The sequence below is a fragment of the Oncorhynchus kisutch genome, linkage group LG12 (assembly GCF_002021735.2).
Source record: "Oncorhynchus kisutch isolate 150728-3 linkage group LG12, Okis_V2, whole genome shotgun sequence".
Taxonomy (NCBI): Eukaryota; Metazoa; Chordata; class Actinopteri; order Salmoniformes; family Salmonidae; genus Oncorhynchus; species Oncorhynchus kisutch.
Genome location: NC_034185.2, coordinates 49,344,482 through 49,360,355, shown reverse-complemented (window position 1 = coordinate 49,360,355; position 15,874 = coordinate 49,344,482). Strand labels below are relative to the sequence as shown.

At 45.0% G+C, this 15,874-nt stretch overlaps 2 protein-coding genes across 14 annotated transcripts in view; one reads left to right on the top strand and one right to left on the bottom strand.

Annotated features, from left to right (window-relative positions):
* Window positions 1–493: 493 nt before the first annotated feature.
* LOC109901117 (oxysterol-binding protein 1) lies at window positions 494–14,231 on the top strand. 13 transcript variants are annotated; one of them, XM_031837748.1, is made up of 15 exons: window positions 494–606; window positions 1,723–1,901; window positions 3,738–3,946; window positions 4,357–4,525; window positions 4,868–4,979; window positions 5,225–5,423; window positions 5,589–5,703; window positions 5,940–5,994; window positions 6,108–6,278; window positions 6,875–7,120; window positions 8,586–8,706; window positions 8,790–8,893; window positions 9,100–9,380; window positions 9,552–9,811; window positions 12,268–14,231. In XM_031837748.1, exons 2-15 carry the CDS (start codon window positions 1,765–1,767, stop codon window positions 12,408–12,410), a joined length of 2,322 nt encoding a protein of 773 aa, XP_031693608.1. In that variant the 5' UTR covers window positions 494–606; window positions 1,723–1,764; the 3' UTR covers window positions 12,411–14,231. The 13 variants fall into 13 exon arrangements, with proteins under 13 accessions (XP_031693608.1, XP_031693602.1, XP_031693599.1 ...); XM_031837742.1 differs by having other exon boundaries at window positions 5,937–5,994; XM_031837739.1 differs by lacking the exon at window positions 12,268–14,231 and adding an exon at window positions 10,696–11,430 and having other exon boundaries at window positions 498–606; window positions 5,937–5,994.
* The window catches only part of LOC109901119 (coiled-coil domain-containing protein 86-like), a 2,539-nt gene continuing 706 nt past the window's right edge, over window positions 14,042–15,874 (bottom strand). The window contains exons 2-4 of the mRNA XM_020497157.2: window positions 15,607–15,736; window positions 15,229–15,303; window positions 14,042–14,938 (exon numbers count right to left, since the gene is read on the bottom strand). Coding sequence (XP_020352746.1) covers window positions 14,807–14,938; window positions 15,229–15,303; window positions 15,607–15,736 — 337 coding nt within the window. The 3' untranslated portion in view covers window positions 14,042–14,806. The remainder of the gene's footprint in view (window positions 14,939–15,228; window positions 15,304–15,606; window positions 15,737–15,874) is intronic.

The window sequence follows — 15,874 nt, the reverse complement described above, 5'->3', positions numbered from 1 at the left end:
TTTTAGACCTACAGTGAAAATCTGTATTTCAGAATCTGTACAGTAAGACCTTATGATCCGTGAACCGTACATGATACAGACAACATCTTGGTGTTATCATTATACTCTTTATAGTGTGCTCTAACATATGGAATATGTACAGATTCTGAATTACAGATTTTCACATTAATTTTATTGTATTGGTCTACAAATTGCCCAAAAATGTATACTTTCATCATGATTAATTTTATTTTTTTAAATGGTGATACAAATGAATAATGCCTGTCAAACATCCTTTCTCTCAATGAAGTTTCTATGTGAGAATTGCCAGAACAATCTGAGATACCCAAAATATTTTCTGCTTCTGCTGGTGTGCAACAATTGAGAAATGTAAGAGTATTTTCCTTGACAAAGGTTTCTAACGAGGACTCGTATTTATGTGTTTACATTTTGAAGCGAAAGCACTTTGTCGTCTCTGGCGGCACACACAGGTGGTACCAGTGAGTGGGCTAGTTCGTTTTGCATGGACCGGTGCCCGGTTGAGTGGATATTTCATTATAGACCAATGGAATGGTTTACAATGTGCACACCCCGCCCACGTAAAACGAACTTGCCCATCGATACAAGGTAGGTAGACATATTTGTAAAAAAAAAAAAAAAAAAGTAAACAATCTGAAATCAATTGTGTTCGTGACATTTAATGCTAAGGAGAAGACAGCTTTGATTGGGAAAGGTTGTAGCTTGATAGCTACGTTTGCCATGTTACTTTAATTTTTAAATGCAAAAATAAATGTCCAGTCTGATAGTCGGATGTTGAAGTTGTCAAGCCCAAGGAAATTGCGTCAGTTTTTCCTCGACATACTGATAAAGGTTGGTTGGTTGTGTGGATCATTGATTCGCTATCTATACGAGCATAATATACGTGTATTTTTATTGCAAAACTTGAGATGATTAGCTGCTCAAGGCATCGACTCTCGGTCGACGGTCGCTAGCGTCGATGTGGATCCGCCTGTCATTGTCGTGAGTCCGGTGTGTGATGCTGCACTTCAGCGCCAGGCTGTGCTGTGTTGTTAGGCCGCTAGCGAGTTTGTGTTGATTTTGCACTGACAATGCTAAATGTGTAAAGTGTACAGTCATTGCAAATTGTGTAGTAGTAACGTTAGCTAGTATCCCTCTAGCTTTATGCCGACGTTTGGATGGTAACGTGCTGTTATCGTCTTGCCCTCGACAAGACTGGTTATGCCGTTAACGTTAGCTAGCTACTATAACTAGCTTAACTACCTGCTTAGCCTATCTTATCTAGCCCGAGTTTTGTAGGCTAGCTAGCAAGCTAAGTCTTGTTAATTAACATCACTAGCAGCAGTTGGTCTCCAACAACTTATCCAGCTTTAGCTAAGTTGCTGATATCACTTACTATATCAATTTACACAATATAAACTGTTAACCAAAGCGAGGTATTTGACAGATAGGCTAGTGTCACTGATGGGGAATCGGGTGTTGACTGCTGATTGGAGCCCAAAGGCCGGTAGATGGCGATGTCGAAACGACTCAATATCGCCGTCTACCGGCCTTTGGGTTATGCTGATTGTAGAAACTGTTCTGACTTTTTACACTGACATCTTACGTGGTCTACTGCTAGACCTCTACGTATCCCAAGTGTGTATGGATTAGTTAGCTGGTAAATTGTCCTGTAGATTTTCCACTGCCATTTTCAGGTTGTCTTAATGCTTTTCTTGTCCCTAGGCCCCAATCTAGTAGCCCACTGTGAAGGCTCAGGCTGTCATAATGTCGGAGCCCAAGGCACCCACCCCGACTCCGGCTGGAGACACATACAAAGGATGGCTATTCAAATGGACAAATTACATCAAGGGCTACCAGCGACGATGGTTCGTCTTGAGCAACGGTTTACTATCCTACTACAGGTAAGAATGGAGCGAGATGGGCTTGCATGACATGGTACCTCTTTGCATCTGCTGTAACAGATGAGACTAACAGTTACCAGAAATCTTTGCTGCCCGCAATTCAGGGCGTTCCTGCTTGTGGGCATTCCTGCATCTGCCGGAACCCCTCTTTATACTTCTAATGGTCCATTATTAAGCTAGGACTCCGGTACATAGGCGGGAGGCAGGGTTCTCCTGTACAGTAGTTGGCGGTAATGCACCATAACGTTTGATGCCAAACGCTGATAAACCCCACACAAGAAGAGGCGGGGGCAACATTGTCAGTAGCTAGCTAGGACAATGGTAGACGTTTTCCTTCGCCCCTGCCTGTCGGGCACTGTTTTCCTGCAGGGGAGGGCCGGTGTTTGGCAAGCGGGAGTGGAGGACACTGTGTTCTAGCTAGCTGGTTAGTTAGCTAGCTAGGACTCCGGTGCACAGCATGCGGGATAAGTAGCTAGCTAGCACACCAGCAGACAGTGTATTTCACCCCTGCCTGTTGGGCACTGCTTTCCAGCAATTCTGTTAACAACGGCAAGGGCAAGTGTTTGGCAGGTGGGAGTGAAGGAAACTGTGCTAGCTAGTTTGTTAGCTAGGAGGACTAACTAAACGGTTTTATTATAGCTGTGATTTGCTCTGTGTCGTTCCCATTTCCCCTGCCCTACAAGATGAATACAACTTGCTCTCCTTTATCTGCCTATCATGAGTTTTGACTATGGAGCACGGTATCATAAAGAAATTGAAGCTAGAGGTCATTATATATTCCCTGTGTAACTCTCTGCCATTTAATGGTGTCACAATATTGCATGACTCCTCTCTGTTCTGCTTGCAACAAAGGGGTGTGTCTGAATACTTACTGTGTTTTCAGCCCTGTGAGGGAGTCATCGTGTCTTCACTGGGCTGTGTAATATGAGTTGTGTTTGTTTAGTGATGTAGCTGTGTACCATTCACCTCCCACTCCAAGCACGCTGTGTGTGTGTGTGTGTGTGTGTGTGTGTGTGTGTGTGTGTGTTGTGTTAACAGTACTGTTTGCCTAGCAATTTAGAGTCAGGTGATAAGCACATCCAACAATTCACACACTTTTCATGTTCCTATCTCTGAGTCTTTTTTCAAGTAAGATTGTTTTCACTCGAAGAACTTGCCAAGAGTGCATTTAGCGAGACATTTGTACATAGGTTTTTGCAATCATTCAAAATTGCGACACCAGAAATGGTGCAATATGAAATGTTTTTTCAACACTAGCTATATTGCCTCTTGAGATTCCTTTGTTCCATATGAACAAATTAGTTAGGCGCCAATAGTCCACACTGGTCCATCAGTCAGCTGGTTTTTATTGTCACGCTTCTGAGTATTGGGTCCACCCTCCTCTTTGCTTGTGTGATCATAATGGTTCCTGGTTAATCTGGCTGTAATTAGAGACCTTTACTAAATGTAATGTACAATAAAACATTAATGTGGAAGAGAGAACATTGTTGTCCAAAGTTAGGTTACTCAATTTTGCTCCAACTAGCCTAAAGCTGCCTCAGTCTGAACATATTCTCTAGCCTCTTTCCCTCTTTCTGGAGTTTGCAGAACAAAAGAAACCAGGTAGGCATAGTTAAAGTGATGTCTTTATCTTGGCTTCCAGTAGGCTTAGAGAGGCTTCTGCCATATTGCTTCCTATATGGTTCCTTCAGATGAGTAAACACTGAAGGTTAGGGGGCTAGAAGTTGTTTTCAGACCAACCGTACAAGCAGGAGTTGGAGCTGGTTACCGAGTTGACTTTTTCAGGAGTTGACCCTAGTTTAATCCACTCCACTTTCTCTCTCTGTTTCTCCCCAGGACCCAGGCGGAGATGGGCCACACGTGCCGGGGCACCATCAACCTGGCCACGGCCAACATCGCGGTGGAGGACTCGTGCAACTTTGTCATCTCCAACGGCGGGGCACAGACCTACCACCTGAAGGCCAGCTCTGAGGTGGAGCGGCAGCGCTGGATCACCGCCCTGGAGCTGGCCAAGGCCAAGGCTGTCCGTAATCAGGCCGAGTCTGGTGAGGGAGGGAAAAATGAGGCGGGAGAGGAAGGGATTTGTCTGTGTAGAACAGTCTTTAATGGGTACAGAGAGAGGGTAAGGGAAGGAGGGTGTCTGAGTGGAGTGTATACTGCATGTGTTCCTTTGAGAGAGAGAGAGAGAACATGTTTTAATTTTCAAGAATGACAGTTTACTGTATAACCCCCAATTAGTGAGGGGGTGGGGCTATCATTCTGACAGAATGTATATATTTTTTCTTCATATACATTACCAGTCAAAGGTTTGGACACCTACTCATTCCAGGGTTTTTCTTTCTTTTTTTACTGTTTTCTACATTGTAGATAACACATGGGATCATGTACCAAAAAAGTGTTAAACAAATCAAAATATATTTGAGATTCTTCTCCTCTTTCGCCTCTTCTTCTCCAGATGACTCTGGTGATGAGTGTCCGACGTCACCCCCTACCTCGGGACAGGGCGGAGGGGCACGTAACTCTAACTCAGAGGTACAGTCCACACTGCGCACGCTGGGCAGCAAGGTGGAAGACCTGAGCACCTGCAACGACCTCATCGCCAAGCACGGCTCCGCCCTCCAAAGGTCAGGGGTCAACCATCACTCTCTCAAACCTTACAATCAACAACTGGTTGATTTCCCCCGTGTATAGACATACCAATATTAATAGAACAAGATAACTTTTCTCACATCCATAGAACACATCAATGGATGCAAAAAGCTATTGCTGGGTTCTATCCTTACAACACATAGTAACTGGTTGACCAGGTAAGGGCTAAGATTTTGTTATGGACCAGATATTTTTCTTGTTTGCAGAGTAGTCTGAGTGAATAAACAAATGACATGTACTACATACAAAAGGGATGGGCTGAGGGGGATGCGTTGAAGGGACTGGCTGACTCTCCTTGGCTGTGCCCCATGTCCTAGGTCCCTGTCAGAGCTGGAGGGGGTGCGTCTGGGAGGAGACACTGATGGCAAGATCCGGCAGGTGACGGAGAGAGCCACGTTGTTCCGCATCACCTCCAACGCTATGATCAACGTACGTGTTGTTGGTGTTATTGTTTTTACAGTGTGCAAAGGAAACTGGTTTACGAAGCGATTGTTCATAGAATACAGTGAAGGTCTAATAGTGCAGGTCTAGCTGAAGCCCACAGTACGAGCCATCTGTTTCTTGAGTGTCACACAAACATTTACAAGGCTTTGTGGTGTTGTATGAATGTTCTTAAAGCGTTTCTTTGAGATTTCCCTGACATTCCTCTGTTTCCCTAACATTTCTCTCCCCAGGCATGCAGAGACTTCTTAGCGCTGGCCCAGGCCCACAGTAAGCGGTGGCAGAAAGCCCTGCATTCGGAGCGGGACCAGAGGATAAGGCTGGAGGAAACATTGGAGCAGCTTGCCAAGCAGCACAACCACCTGGAGAGGGCCTTCAGAGGGGCCACCGTACTGCCCCTCTCCCAGAGCAACCCTGCCCTGAACAGCAAGAGTAAGGCATCACCTCTGACCCCGAACAAACTGTTACATTAACTCCTTGACCCCTGAACTTTAACCCCCCCCCCCCTAACTCCAAACGGACTGTTAGCCTGCTAGTTAAGTCAACCAGTGAATCTACAACACACTCTCATTCATAATATTTCATTTTCTCCCTCAGGTTTGGGCTCAGCAAAGGGAGACGCAAGCGACGAGGATGATGAAAACGAGTTCTTTGACGCTATGGAGGACCCGGCAGGGTTCATCACTGTACCGGCCGACCCCAAGTATCATAGGTCGGCACGCCTCTACCTCTACCTCTTTTTTTTTTTTTTTTTACTTTTTTTTTTATTCTTTAAAAAAATGTTTTATGTGTATGTATGTTTATATATGTATGTTTTACAGGTTTTTTTCTCGCTCTCTCTACAAATGTCATTTTATGAGGAATAAACTGAGCTTTTAGAAGGAACTGTAATTGGTAAATGTACTTCTTTCTTTCTATATATCTGTTTCTTTCTCCTCCACTCAGAAGGTCAGGAAGTAACATCAGTGGTCTCAGTGCTGAGACTGGAATCGATGACCAATCGGTGAGTCTGTCACTGTGTTTTGAAATATTTGTTTAATTACTTGCTTTACAGTGCATAGGATGTCCCTTGAAATAAAACGTATGTGTTCTGCCCTCTTCATTGGCCACGCACAGCTTTGTGACGAGCAGTCGTTGGGGTCCAATCCGGAGTCGCCCCAGTCCCTGGAGGTGGAGCCAGTGAGGAAGAGGCGGACCAAAATCCCAGACAAGCCCAACTATTCGCTGAACCTCTGGAGCATCATGAAGAACTGCATTGGCAAAGAGCTCTCCAAGATCCCCATGCCTGTAAGAAACACACGTGTGTGACTATAGACTCTTGCAGCACACCCTAACCATTGCTTTTAGCTCTGTGCATTGTATTGAAGAAGGGCAGAAGGGAGGGAACAACTTTCTGGAATGAAATGGATCTACAGGTAAGTGCCAAAATAATGGAAACACTACCTGAGTAAGTGAGGAATAGAGTACATTGAAAGCAGGTGCTTCCACACAGGATGGTTCCTGAATATATTAAGCAATTAACATCCCATCGTGCTTAGGGTCATGTATAAAAATGGCCAGTTTCCCAAGTATTTTGGCTACCACGGCTAGAAAAAGAGGTCTGTGACTTTGAAAGAGGGGTCTCAAAGGAGCATGAGGGTTTTAAAGTGTGTGTCTCAGACACCAGATCTCTACCCAAATGAACATTTATGAGAAATTCTGGAGAGGTGCCTGAGACAGCATTTTCCAACAAATTGTGAAACAATGGTGTCGCATCCCTCCAATAGAGTCCCAGACATTTTGTCAGTTTCCTTTATTTTGGCAGTTACGTGTATTTTTCCTCAACCCTTTCCATTTCTAAGTTTCCTTTCGTCCTCGCCCCCTTTTCTCCCCATTTATCTCAGGTGAACTTCAACGAGCCCATCTCCATGCTGCAGCGTCTATCTGAGGACTTGGAGTACTACGAGCTCCTGGACAAGGCGGCTAAATGCCAGAGCTCTCTGGAGCAGCTGTGCTACGTGGCTGCCTTCACCGTATCATCCTACTCCACTACGGTCCACCGTACAGGGAAACCCTTCAACCCCCTACTGGGGGAGACCTACGAACTGGACCGGCTGAGGGAGAGCGGCTACCGTTCACTGTGTGAACAGGTAAAGGTGGTGGGGAATGACTGCTTGGAGAGAGGGGAATTGGAAAAACAGAAGGGGGGAGGGGGGGGGGGGGGGTGATGGCTACAGATTCAAATAGTGAGGGGCTAAGTGCGGGAGGGGGCAGAGAGAGAGTAGGAGAGAAGATTTGCATCTACAATGGTTGTATGTGTTTAAAACCAATACACATTCAATTAACCACAAGTTGACATCACAACAATCTGATCATATCAATCCGGTTTATTACGAGTTGCAACAAGGAGACCCCTCCAGAACAAAAGCAGAGAAGGCCCTTAAATTTGAATCCCACAGCATCAAATGTTCTGTAAACACCAGCCCGAGATGCTTGCAGGAAAGTGCCAGCAACAGCTGCTACAGTGACACAGTTACATTATCTCTGTCCTCGAATCGAGCCTGGCGTCAAACATTAACCATAACATTTGATACCGTCAGTTTTAAAGGTAGAACATCAGTACTTGGTTACAACAGACAATTATAGACTTAACAAGTGACGACAACTTCATTAGATAAAACGTTACATGGTTGGCTCCTGTTTCCCTTCCCCAAGGGAATGCATCTGTCTGCGTCTCCCCCGCGCAAATACAGTCATGTTTATTACATATCAGTCACATGTCGACAGTAAATCAAATACAGGAAAATAATTTCCCATTACAATTCCCACAGTACGTTAACAGAGAGGGCATCTATGGGTAGCGGTACCTCTATAAACTGTCAGGAGATCCAGCGCTGTCCATCACCTGTGGTGCTGTAACACGTTCCCTTCTGCTGTATCACGTTCCAATAGTCCGCCACGTAATACCCATAAAACCGCGGAAATGGTTCCAGTGGTTTTTCCGCCATAAATTTTTCACATTGTGAATTTGACAGATTTTTTAAAACATTTATTAACTGTGTAGACTTACCTTGGCGTGATGTTTTGATAGCCGTGAGTTTTATCAATAAATTTGCCTCAATTGACTCTCCAAATGCTATGCTTATTGGTGAAGTTACTGCGTCTGAGAGATTTGTGTGGTTATCAAAACGTCACGCCTACACGAAACACAACCCTTATATTAAGTAGTTATAAAATCCCAGATTGAAAAATTAATGGTGAAAAAAACAAACGTTTGGAACCATTTCTGGGTTTTATGACTCATACTGTGGTACTCAATTCTCTGGAGGATTACTGAGGGAAAACACCCCCTAGTGGCAGCTGTGGGAAACAACAGCTCTCTTTACTCCCACGCGTATGAAACTAAGTTAAATAAATTGTTTAAATATGTTGTTTTATCCCAGCACAACCATATCACACAAGAAATTGGCTAATCATCAAGCCATTGATTAGTGAATTTAGGTGTTTTAGTGCACAGTTAAAAAGAAACCTGTGGTTCCCCAGGACCGGGTTTGCAAAACACTGTGCTAAGTGACTCAATTGTAATCTTTTCCTAACCAATCCTCCTTCATCCAGGTGAGTCACCACCCGCCTGCAGCTGCTCATCATGCCATCTCAGAGAGAGGCTGGACCCTCCGACAGGAGATCTCCCTCGCCAGCAAGTTCAGGGGAAAATACCTCTCCATCATGCCTCTGGGTAAGGCGGTGTGTGAGAGCTGCCAGCCAAATGTCTCCATCACGCAAATGTGGTGTAATCTATGGTGTAATCATCTTCCACAGGCTCTATCCAATGTGTGTTTGAGAAGAGCAACAATCACTACTCGTGGAAGAAAGTAACTACAACAGTACACAACATCATTGTGGGCAAATTGTGGATCGACCAGGTAAGAAATATTTCACACATGATGGCTATTTCTGTTATAGTGACATTATCACGCAACAATTTTTGGGCATAGACACACGCAGCACCTACTATGGACGTTAGGAGATTTTAGACCAATTCTAAGCATAAAAAAAAATATATTCAAGATTTATTTAGGTGAACGACACATTTTTAAAGAATTCCATTCTCGCTCTCTGGTTTTCTCAGTCGGGAGAGATAGACGTGGTGAACCACCGGACCGGCGACTGCTGCCATCTCAAGTTCGCCCCGTACAGCTACTTCTCCAGAGACGTGGCCAGGAAGGTGACTGGTGTGGTGACCGACAAGGAGGGTAAGGCCCACTATGTGCTGTCAGGGACGTGGGATGAGAAGATGGAGTTCTCCAGGGTGATGCAGAGCAATAAGGGAGAGAACGGAACCGAGGGCAAACAGAAGACCGTCTACCAGACGCTCAAAGCCAAGGAGCTCTGGAAGAAGAACCCACTACCGTGAGTAGAGTGTGTGGGGGGGGTTGCTGATGAGGTGCTGTCAAAGAACATGGCTTTTTCAATCATCTCACCTGTGTTTGGCATCTCTCTCCATTGCTCTGTCCCTTCCACTTCCTCCTCCATTCTCTCTCTCCCCTCATTTCCCATCCTCTCTCTTTCTCCCATCTGCAGCGAGGGAGCGGAGACCATGTACTACTTCTCGTCGCTGGCGCTGACGCTCAACGAGTCCGAGGAGGGCGTGGCGCCCACCGACAGCCGGCGACGGCCCGACCAGCAGCTGATGGAGGCGGGCCGGTGGGACGAGGCTAACGCCGAGAAGCAGCGGCTGGAGGAGAAGCAGAGGAGCGTCCGCCGCGAGAGGGAGCGAGAGGCCCAGCGTGCAGCCAACCTGCCCGAGGAGGGGGCAGAAGGGGTGGAGGTAGCGGAGGATGGTAAGGAAGAGGGAGGGGGCGAGGGAAGGAGGTGCAAGAAGGGCTACATCCCAATTATCTCTCCTTCCTCCCAGTGTCCACTTGTTGACTTTCCTATACTTATTTGAAAGGAAATGACTGGTATGAGAAACAAGGTGGAGACACCCACTGACCCATGCCTCACCAATCCAATATTTGAAGTACTTAACAAGTGCATACATCAAATCAAACTTCATTTCACTTAACGTGAAATGCTTACTTACAAGTCCTTAACCAACAGTGCAGTTCAAGAAGAGTTAAGAAACGATTTACCAAATAGACTAAAGTGAAAAATAATAATCAAAAGTAACACAATAACGAGGCTATGTACAGGGTTTACCGGTACCGAGTCAGTGTGCAGGGGTACAGGTTGGTTGAGGTAATTTTTACATGTAGGCAGGGGTGAAATGACTATGCATAGATTATAAACAGCGAGTCACTGCTGTGTACAAAAGGGAGGGGTCAATGTAAATAGTCCGGTAGCGATTTTATGAATTGTTCAGCTGTCTTATGGCTTGGGGGTAGAAGCTGTTGAGGAGCCTTTTGGTCCTAGACTTGGCGCTCCTGTACCACTGAGGATATTATTGGGACATGCCCAAGATGGGAGCAAGATCCAGTGCTTGTGAGTAAGGAAGTACTCCCCGTTAAGTTGAACGAGGAGTCTGGTCTCTTTGGCTTCCTGTTGTAGCTAGAGAGAGAGGACACAGAGATGGAGGCAGGTTTGAGGAAAGACCAAGTGAGTGTCGTCCCAGAGCTGTCTGTGTTCATAGTCTGCCTGTCTGTCCCTTTCTCCTCGTGTGTGTGTGTGTATATATATATATCGATCTGTCTGTCTTTCACACGTGTCTGTCTCTCTGTCCCCCAAGCTGTCATTGAGGAATCTTTCATCACTGACTCGCCTTTGAAAAGCAAGTACTCCTCCTCTTCCCCCTATCGTTTCACTTTACTCTCTCTCACACACACACACACACACCCAATCCGTTCCACTTTTCACAAGGTAGGTGTATTTTAATACCTCTGACGATCCACCACCTCATCATATCCCGCTTTCTTTATTCATCTATCCATCCTTGGTTTGTGCTGTGTTCAGCCGATGCAGTGGAGATTGGTACGGAAGCGAGCCAGGCTTCGGACGAAAGCAAGTACCACTAACTTTCCTCCCTCCATCGCTAGGTCCTTATAGCATTCCCTCGCTTTCTCCACACTTTCACTCTTATTCCCTCTCCTTCTGACACGTGATCCTTCTAGCACTTTCCGTTTAGTGTGTGTATATGTAGACAAATGGTAGCTAGCTTTCTTGTGATGCAAATATGCTAGTCAATCAATACCAGGGTCGTGTTCATTAGTGCACACTAGCAAAACGTTTTGCAACTGTAAACAAGTTTCTTATTTGACAAGTTCAGGTAGTCCCTTTCCTGTTTCGGGATGTTTTTCTACCTAAGGTGTCTAGTGAATACGACCCAGATTTCCAGGCTATGCCTAGAAACGGCTTATTCTTGTGCGTTGAAATGCACATTTTGAATTCTATTATTAAACAGTGGAATGTTTGAAGAAAACTATTTTTTGATATGCGGCAATGTCCTGTGGTAGGAAACCGCTCTGTAGCGCAGTAAAAGCAGGCTAGCTTTAATTTTCCACACCAGTAAGTATCATCGTATATTAAATAGATTTAATTGGTTAGGTTGTAAGTATTTTTTTTCTTTTTCCCCTTTTCATTTCTTTCCTTTCTGTCAATTATTCATGTTCCTCTCTCCCCCTTCAGCGGACCCCGACGATTCTCCACCTCACACTCCAAGCAAGTAGCCCTCTACTCTCTTCCTCTCCATATCACTGTCTATTTCTATCCACACCCTCACATACTCATCTGACAGTCTTCCCTTTTGCAGCCTCACGTGGTCCGCCCCTCTCAGAGTATCAAAGCAAGTATTCATCGTTCGGGACACACACACACACACACACACACACACCATGATTTCATTCTCACACCTTTTTTTATATCATACCTCATATCTTTCCATCTTGCCCCCCCTCCCCCAGTGGATGACATGGAAGGTCATTATGGAGCTGCGGTCAAAAGCAAGTAACACCAGTGTTGTTCGCTCTCTCTCCTTTCTCTGTTATTCGTCTATAGTTTGTCTTCTTCCTCTTAGATGCTCTAGTAGTTGCAGTATAACTTGGTTGAGAAATACTACTTCCCAAAGTCTTACGGCGTTCGTATGTGTGAAGTCTTGTAAGCACTAGACATGACAACTCTGGTAACTATTGTAGCTAGACACCACCATACTGCTGCAATGTTGTCCTTGTCATCCTGACCTCATCCTTTTAATTGTTTTTGATGCAGAAGTCCCTTTCCCAAAGCTTCCATGGCTGGTCCTCAACATCCTATGATTCTTTCAATCGGTTAAATGTCTTTCTTTATCTCTTGTTATTTTCGTCAGGCGTCCACCAGGACAACTATGAGGCGATGTGGTTCGAGCGGACTGAGGACGTCATCACGGGAGAGTCCATGCACGTCTACAAGGGGGGCTACTGGGAGGCGAAGGACCACGGCAACTGGGACATGTGCCCAGATATATATTGAGCCCCCCCCATCAGCGAATTGTACTAACCCAGGCATTTGGAACAAGCCACCCTTTTTCCCCCCAATTGATGAAGGGACAAACTGGGTATCGACCCTGTTTAACCCCAACCCTCCCTCTTTCAGGATAGATTTTGGGTTGTAATGCCCCTTACCTTTCCCCTATCACTCTCTGTGGGGATGGTGTGTGTATAGGGGCGGTGAGATCCTGTAGGACAATGCAACCAGGCAGGGGGAAAGACCTGCCTTCATCTTCCGTGTAGGGTCAAGTTGCCCCTAGATGCTGATCTGGGGTCAGTTTTGCATTTCCCCCGCTAATGTTTAAGGTCAGGATTGGGGGGGGCCGAGCTGATCCTAGATCTGTAGCTAGGGAAAACGTCACCCCCTGAAGCTTCATCTTCACTACAATGATTAGATATCTCCCTTTAGAGCCACTGGCTAGACCTCTGTGTCTTCTGTTTCTTCCTTTGCTGCTCTCTTTCTCACCCACTCCATCTCTTGCTATGTTAGTCTGTGGAAAAGACTGGGGGCAGATAGATTCTAGCGATTTAACAATATCAAACACTAACTCTACCTTGCTCCTCTTCCAAAGGATATGGACTAAATGCAAATGGACATGAACAGTTTGTGTGAGAGTATATGTCTGTGTGTGTGAAGAGGGGGGTTATAATAGCAATGGGTTGGTGCTTATGTCTGCTTTGAGGATGCCAGATTTTCAAAGCTTCACAAATGCTGTTTAAGAGGTTTTTTTTGTTTTGAGAGAGAAAGGGGGTGAGCAACAAATGCAGGAGCCCACGTGTGTGAACCCGGTGACATCACATTAGCTCCTCTGCTGTGCCTATTTGGGCTTGGAGCCTGTTATCCCTCTCGAAGCAGCGGAATCTGCTAAATGAAGGATGTATCGTCATAAAATACTATTTAAAAGTTCCTACGTCCTACATCCCAAAGATGACTTCCACCTCTTCAACAGCAAAACAATCTAGCGTAGCCTTTTTTTTATTAGGGTTAGTGTATGAAGCAGACTCAACCATAACATATTAGAATAGTGGCCTAGTAATTTAGTGTCCAAAATGGCACCCTATTCCCTAAAGGGCACTTATTTTGACCAGGCCCTGGTCAAAAGTAGTGCACTATAAATGAATAGGGATGCATCAGTAGATTACTCGTAATCTACTCTAGTTGAAGTGTGTGTGCACTAGTACAGAATGTGAGCTTGTGTGAGGTCCAAAAATAAGATAAATCACATTTTATTTTCAAGTGTACTTACAAAATGTTTTTGAGACCGAGGAAAAAACCGACACAGAACATTGCTAATATGTGTGTATATATATATATCAAAGTAATAATATTGATTAGTTAGATCTAAGTATGGTGATTTGTATTTAAGGTCAGAGAACTCCCATTTGTTTCTGTAAAAAAGAATGACTGTTTCTCCTAGAACTGGATTGTCCTCCATTAATTGTAACTAGTTTCATTACTTTTTTCTCCTGCTCCCTGGCCCCGTACACACACGTTGTACAATACATTTGATCCAGTTACACTGCTGTGAAGACACCACAATAGTTGTAAAAAGAAAAATATCAGCATCAAAACCATTGTCAGGTGTTGTACAACTAGTTTACTGGACCTGTCTTGAGTTGATTGTCCATCATTGTATTGTTCATATAGTCTTGAGTTCTTTCACTGTCTTTCCATTCATCTTCCCTCCAATTGTTGTAATTCCCCATCTTTTTAAGCTCATTCATTCTCTTATGGATCTTGGTCAGGGCACCGAGTATAACAGCATCACGGGGTGATGTAATAAAGCCTGACTGGAGAAGTGCACACTTGCTTTTGTGTCATTATTCCTTTAATGCAACACACTAAAGTGGGCAAAAAGCTTGCAATGGTGATCTAGTGAACCACTAAGAAAAGGTTTGGAGACCCACCGGTATAACAATTTGCTTTGTTTAATGGAACATTGCATTACACCACAGTAAACATAAGCGGTCAAGTAAAGAATTCTTCCAGCCCATGTTTGGATTTCCACAAAATAGAGGTAGGAGGCACTTTTTGCATCTGCAATGCTCCAGACGGTTACTTGTTTTGAAAGGGTTTGCTGCTCATGCTCTCCAGTTCTAGCAGCCTCACACACAGCGTTGGCCCTACCCCCTAGGCACTGTGTAGATCTGAAAAGGATTGGATAGATTAAGCAATATGGTAAATTCCACCTAGCCTATTGAGGGAAAGATCAAATGCCTTCATCCTGGAGGAACTGCAATAACAGGTCGATGCGTGGAGCAGACAGAGCAAGCCCCTTTTCTGACTGGTTTTCTCATATCTACATGAAGTGCCTAGGGGGTGGTTCTCAACAGAGCTGTAGATCTGAACATCCCATCAGTCAACCAAGTGCACTCCCTCTACTTGTCCCCTTTCCGTGCAGCTTTTGGGTTCCTGGGCTGTGATTTCTGCAGCATGGCAAGTGTGTCCCTCTTCTCAATCTTCCTCAGCTGTTTCTTCTTCATCCTCTTGATCTTTGTTGTGTTCCGGATCTGGGATGGACATATCAGGGGGGGGGGGGGGGGGAGAATGTAGCACTTAGCCTGGGGCCATATGTATCAAGTGTCAGTAAGAGGGCTGATTTAGGATCAGTATTTCCTTTTAGATCACAAATGAACAAGATAACATGGGAGAACCTGATCATAGAACAGCACTTCTACTCCGAGACAATTGATACATACGGCCTCTGAAGTCAGCGATCTGCCTGGCTCACGTAGGTTACAGTGAGGAAAAGACCCCATCTCACTTGAGATCACGTCGGGATTTGTGCGTGTTTACTTACCACTTGCACAACCTCCCCCTTCCTCTCGTTCTCAGCTCGCCTTTTCAAATTCTCCTCATGCCTCTTCCTCTTTTCCTGTAAGGGACAAAAGATAGCCCCAAACAATGACATCATGAGGGGGGACACCTAAACAATCACAGTTGTCCTGCCAACCTCTTATGTGTGGTCCATATACTAATGGTGTGTTCCAAGACATCTGCGACCTCTGAAAAATACGAGGTCAAATCCCAAAGCCAGTGAGCATCCGGTTGGAAAGTCTGAGCTCTAGATAGAGGCCCAAGTTAAAAACGATTTCCCCCAGTCGTCTTGAACGCAGTTTATGCACTACTTTTTAAGATGTTAGTGCACTCTGTAATATGAACAGGTGACGACACAGACCTCTTTCTCCCTGGCCTTGTCCTCCTTCAGTTGCAGGGAATATTTCTTCACCAGCTCCTTCTCTCGCTTGGCCACCATCTTCTTCTCCCAGGAGGTGCACAGTGGCTTATCTCTTACAAGAGCCGAGAACCTGAAAAACAAAAAGGAGTCCAATAAAAAGGTACATTTTCATAAACAATTTCTAGGCAGTGTTTGCATGGGCTGGGCTGACTGATAGTTTGCGTATGCATGCACTTAGTTAATGGATTGTAGGCTATTGCAACTACTG

Coding starts and splice junctions, on each gene's coding strand:
- LOC109901117 (XM_031837739.1), top strand. CDS start 1,765: ATGTCGGAGCCCAAGGCACCCACCCCGACTCCGGCTGGAGACACATAC. Junction 4,526..4,867: donor CACGGCTCCGCCCTCCAAAG/GTCAGGGGTCAA, acceptor CCCATGTCCTAG/GTCCCTGTCAGAGCTGGAGG. Junction 6,279..6,874: donor TCTCCAAGATCCCCATGCCT/GTAAGAAACACA, acceptor CATTTATCTCAG/GTGAACTTCAACGAGCCCAT.